The 5,839-nt window shown below is 39.6% G+C and overlaps 1 protein-coding gene across 1 annotated transcript; it reads left to right on the top strand.

The window, feature by feature from the left end:
- The first annotated feature begins 4,348 nt into the window (after positions 1–4,348).
- Positions 4,349–5,324, top strand: LOC122755169 (mas-related G-protein coupled receptor member H-like). The gene is given in 2 exon segments (XM_044003511.1): positions 4,349–4,722; positions 4,724–5,324. Coding segments are annotated over 2 exon segments (975 nt in total).
- Positions 5,325–5,839: the final 515 nt, after the last annotated feature.

Raw genomic sequence — 5,839 nt, 5'->3', positions numbered from 1 at the left:
TGTATCAGTTCAAATGTCTTGCCATAATTTTCTAAAACTACACCCTTTATCATTTCTTATATCATAAGAGTACTCCATCACAATTATATGTTACAATTTGTTCAGCCATTCCCCAATTGATGAGCATCCCTTTGATTCCCAATTCTTTGTCACCACAAAAAGGGCTGCTATAAACATTTTTTAATATATAAGTCCTTTTCCTTTTTCTTTGATCTCTTTGGGATATAAACCTAGTACTGGTATTTCTGGGTAAAAGGTATGCACAGTTTTATAACCCTTTGGGCATAATTCTGAATTGTTTTCCAGAATGATTGGACCAGCTCACAATTCTACCAAGAGTTCTTTAGTGTACCAATTTTTCCTTTGCCCCAGTATTTTTCATTTCTTATAGGTGTGAGGTGGTACCTCAGAGTTGTTTCAATTTCCATTTCTTTAATCAATAGTGATTTAAAGCATTTTTTCACATGACTGTCAATAGCTTTGATTTTTTCTTCTGAAAACTGCCTGTTCATAATTTTTTTTTTTTGCAGGGCAATGGGGGGTTAAGTGACTTGCCCAGAGTCACACAGCTAGTAAGTGTCAAGTGTCCAAGGCCAGATTTGAACTCAGGTACTCCTGAATCCAGGGCCGGTGCTTTATCCACTGTGCTATCTAGCCGCCCCTGTTCATATACTTTAACCATTTATCAATTGGGTAATGGCTCTTATTTGTATAAATATGGCTCAGTTCCCTTATAGGGAACTGCTTTTGGAAAATAAGATCTTTATTAGAGAAACTTGCCACAAATTTTTTTAATATTTCGTTGTCTACAATGCTTTTTAGCATGTTTCCCTGATTATCTCTTTTAATTGCATCTCTTTTTTGCTTTTGCTTTATCTGACATCACAATTGCTACCCCTGCCTTACACAGTTTCAAAAGGTCATAGATAAGCTGGAGCATGTGACAGAACAATGAAAGACATTGAGTCCATGTCATATAAGGATCAGGTGAAGAAAGGGAGTCTGTTTCTCTTAAGAAGGAAAAACCTCAGAGGAACATGATAATTCTTCTCAAGTATCTGAAGGGTTGTCAGATGAAGGGAGATTGGGATTATTCTGTTTGGCCCCGGATAATACAAACAAGAAAAATGAGTAGAAATTACTCATGAATTACAGAAAATACCCAACTCAACAAGGAGAGCTGTCCAAAAGTGGAACAGACAGTCTCAAGAGGTGGTGAGTTCCCCCTCCTTAGCAGTGTTCAACCATTTGTTAGGTATGACATAATGGGGATTCCTAGTTTAATGTGTGGTTTGGACTAGAGGGCCACATGAGGGCTCTTCCAATTCTATAATCTGTAATTTAGCAATTCAGTAGGGAAAAGCATTTGTGTAGCTCCTACTATGTGCCAGGCCCTGTGCTAAGTGCTTTTTACAAATATTACTTCATCTGGTCCTAAAAACAACCCTGTGAGGTAGGTGCTACTATTATCCCCATTTTGCAGTTGAGGAAATGGAGGCAGAGAGTTAAATGACTTATCCAAGGTCACACAGCTAGTAAGTGTCCGAGGTCCCTGACTCCAAGACTCAGGTCTCTATCCACTGCACTACCAAGATACCTCCTAATCTACTAATCAGTAAATAATCCTATAAACAAAAGGGAGCCACTAACAGTTTTTGAGCAGTAATCAGTAGGAAATACACTGGATTTAGAATCAGAAAACCTATGTTTGAATCCTGATTCTCCCAGTTACTATATGTGGCTAAGCAACTCACTCAGCTCCTCACTGGTGAAATAAGGCATTGGACAGATGATCTCTGAGGTCTCTGTCAGCTCTAAATCCTATATACTATGGAAGCATATTAAGAAGAAGAAAATAACAACTGTGAGAAGGAGAGCTTAAAGAGACCAATAATAGAGTTATTCTAACAGGACAGGAAAAAGGTGATGATGGCCTGAACTTGGAAGGTAGGTGGAAGTAAAAGAACAGTTGTGAGAGAATCAACAGGCTTTGGCAACTGATTGGATGAATGGAGGATGAGGAAGAATGAGGGAGAACTCAAAGAGAGTTTGCCCCTTTTTAAAACAAAAATACCCCTGGAGTCGTACCAATCATACTTTCAGATGATTTGCTGTATCAGGCCTTTCCCTCTGACTCCAGCTGCTGAGAATCAGGAAAGGGATAGGTACCTGGAGGGAGGAAGAAGATGAAGGGAGAAGCACTGACAGATCTGAGAAAAGCCAAGGAAGGAAGAAGAGGAAATGTACGCCAACCCCCAAAGGACCGCTCTAGGTTAGTCCCAAACTTCACTGTTTTTTGTAATGGTCACAAATCCTCTCAACTTATCTCCTCACATATAGGAGTGTCCCACGTAGGAAGGACATCCTAAAAACACCAGCCTAGGAAATCCTATTTTTTTTCTAACTCCTTCCTTTTCCTCTCCTCCCCCACTTCAAGCTTCTACTTTGGAATAAAGCTTTCCACAAGCCTGACCTAAAGCCCCCTTTCCCTAGAGCTACATACAAGAATTTTGTCCTAAGAGAGACACAGAAATAGTTATTGGCACAGAAAAATGGAAGTTACTGGAGAAAGGCATGTCTAGTTGAAGTCTAAGTGTCCATGTGCAAGTGAGGGAATGCTCCCAGGCGTCCCAGGATCCTCAGGCTCTGCCTTCCTCCTAAGACTGCACTCGATGTTGGGGAAAAAAGAAAAAAAAAAGGTTTTTGGGGGGCAGCTAGGTGGCACAGGGGATCAAGCACCAGCCCTGGATTCAGGAGGACCTGACTTCAAATTTGACCTCAGACACGTGACAGTTACTAACTGTGTGACCCCAAGCAAATCACTTAACCCTCATTGCCCTGCAATAAAATTTTAAAAAAAGATTTTTTTGTCATGTGAAAAGTGCCCAACTTTGAGCAGTACAATCATGGGATGTCAGCATTGAAGGGGAACTGAGGGGCCCTCTAGTCTAACCCCCTCATTTTCTTGCTAAAGAAATAAACCCAGAAAGGTAAATAACAGTAACCCAGCTCCAGGACAAGTTTCTCTCCTAGTCTAGCTCCCTTCAAAGAAGCTTTAGTAACGGTAATGCATGCCATCATAACTCGATGGGACTTTACTGTCATATCACAATGATGTATGTCATTACAGCTAGATATGGTGTCACAGAATTAAAATTAGGAAGGAGAACAAGTTTTTCTAAAGAGAAAAGATCACCAGGATTCTGTATCCAGTGACAATATACTCTGAAATGGGAAAGAAGCTATTGGTTGGATATTAAGGACGTGGTGTTGAGAAGGCTCTTCTGCTCAATTTTCTAAGGCAAGCCTCTCTTTTACAAAGAGGAGAGAAATCCTAGTGGTGTTAGGGATACAAAGAAGTGGTGACAGGAGAGTGGCTTGCTACTGGAGTACAACCACCTTGCTGAAACAGACCAAGATCAAGTGACATGTGCTGTAGTAGAAAGAAACCTGACCTTAGTTCACAAAGGTTTAGGCTTAGACCCAGTTCTATCAATAGCTGACAATCATGTATCTTGAGAAAAGTAAGTTAACTTCTCTAGGCCTGAGGAAAAAAGAGAGAATATGTCCAATGTGATAGCACTACATATATATTACCCTTATTATTGTTCCATTTTACAGATGAGAAAAGTGAGGCTAACAGGTTAACGACTTGTTCAGGGTCATACAACAGAAAGCAGAAAGGTAGGATTTGAATTCAGTTTCAGAAAAACCTGGAGAAACTTATATGGACTGATGCTAAGTGAAGTGAGCAAACTCAGAAGAACATTATACACAGTAATAGCAATGTTGTGTAATGACCAACTGTGAAAGACTTAGCTTTTCTCAGCAATGTGATGATCCAAGACGATTCCACAGGACTCAGAATGGAAAATGTTCTCCACATCCAGAGAAAGAGCTGATGGAATCTGAATGCAGATCAAAGCATACTATTTTTGCTTTATTTTTTTCATGTTTTTTTCTTTTGGTCTGTTTATTTTTTCACAGCATGACTAATATGGAAATGTTCTACATGATTGCACATATATAACATATCAAGTTGCTTACTGTTTTGAGGAGAGGGAGGGAAAAGAAAGAGGTAGAAAATTTGGAACTCAAAGAAATTTTTAACGAATGTTAAAATTGTCTTTCCATGTAACTGGAAAAAATACTTAAAAAAATAATTTGAACCCAGGTCTTTCTGGAGTTCTAACATAAATCACTACACTGCATCTTTTATAAATAATCTCTAAGGTTCCTTACACCTCTAAATCCTATGAATCTTTTTTTTTCCAAAATTGAAAGTATCTATATATACTATTTTCCATCTCTGCTGATAGGTTTAAGGAAAAGAATCGATTTCTAGATAATGGCACAGCATCCAATTACTGTGAGTTCTCCAGAGCTCACATCAGATGCCCAGATCCACATGAATGAGTCCTTCTTGAAATCACCATCAACAGATGTCCCAACCTACGTTTCTCTGCTTATCTCCATACTGGGAACAACTGGCAATGGACTTGTCATCTGGTACCTCATTTTCCACTTCAAGAAGAACTCTTTTATAGTCTACATCCTCCACCTCTCAATGGCTGACTTAACTTTCTTACTTTGTACTTCTACCAATACTATAATTCACATGGTTTATTCCAAGAATGATTCAACCAGACTACAGTTATTTGACTTCATCTTCTGCGTGCTGATTCTGTTTGGCTACAACACTGGCTTCTACCTCCTGACAGCCATCAGTCCTTTACCCCATTTGGTACAAATGCCAACGCCCAAAGCACCAATCTGCTGTGGTTTGCACCTTGCTGTGGGCACTCTCCATTTTTGTGACCTGGTTAGAAGGCTTTTTCTGTTTTCAGGGTACACAACCCAGATTCCCCATTAGACCATGTGCTGTTGTGAAAGTATTTTTACTTATCTTGAACTTCTTTGTGTTTGCCCCTCTCATGGTCTTCTCGAGCCTGACCCTCTTCATCAAGGTCTTCTGTAACCCGAAGCACCACCGACCAGCCAAGCTTTACATCATCATCATAACCACGGTCATTCTGTTCCTCCTCTTTGCTATGCCTTTGAGAATCTTGCTGATGTTATTTGACTTCCAGGCTGAAAACTATGAATTTCTATCTATATCATTTATATATTTGAATTTATTATCTTGTATTAATAGTACCATCAACCCAATTGTCTATTTGGTGGTTGGTCAGTTGAGGGGACAAAGATCCAAAAAGACCCTGAAAGTCACATTGCAAAGGGTCTTTGAGGATAGGGCATGCTCCCATGAGAGAGAGAAAAGAAGGCACTCTAATTTCAGTGCCATCCAATGGGAGCACTGTTAAAGAAGCAAGTCATGTTCTAAAAATAGATTATTAGCAAGTATAAAATAGATTAGTGCCTACCTAACTCATGGTGTTTTGTACAAAATACTCACAAAGGTGATTTTCCTTAGGCACAGAGATGATCACATCACTCCCCTACTTATTAAATTCTGATAGTTCTATTACCTCTAGGATCATAAAAATACAAACTCCACTGTTTAGTTTTTAAAACTCTTTTTTTTAGTGGGGCAATGAGGGTTAAGTGACTTGCCCAGGGTCACACAGCTAGTAAGTGTCAAGTGTCTGAGGCAGGATTTGAACTCAGGTACTCCTGAATCCAGGGCCAGTGCTTTATCCACTGTGCCACCTAGCTGCCCCAATTTTTAAAACTCTTAACAACCTGTCTCCAATTTATCTTTCCTAACTTATTATGCATTACCCTCTTCCTGCATGTGGCTCAATGGATGGACTGCTAGAGCTGGAGTCAGGAAAACCTGAGTTCCAAATCTGGCCTAAGACACTTAGTAGCAGTGTGG

The sequence above is a fragment of the Dromiciops gliroides genome, chromosome 4 (assembly GCF_019393635.1).
Source record: "Dromiciops gliroides isolate mDroGli1 chromosome 4, mDroGli1.pri, whole genome shotgun sequence".
In the NCBI taxonomy this organism is placed as follows: domain Eukaryota; kingdom Metazoa; phylum Chordata; class Mammalia; order Microbiotheria; family Microbiotheriidae; genus Dromiciops; species Dromiciops gliroides.
The sequence above is the reverse complement of the archived record's forward strand: the minus strand, read 5'-3'. Positions and strand labels throughout refer to the sequence as shown.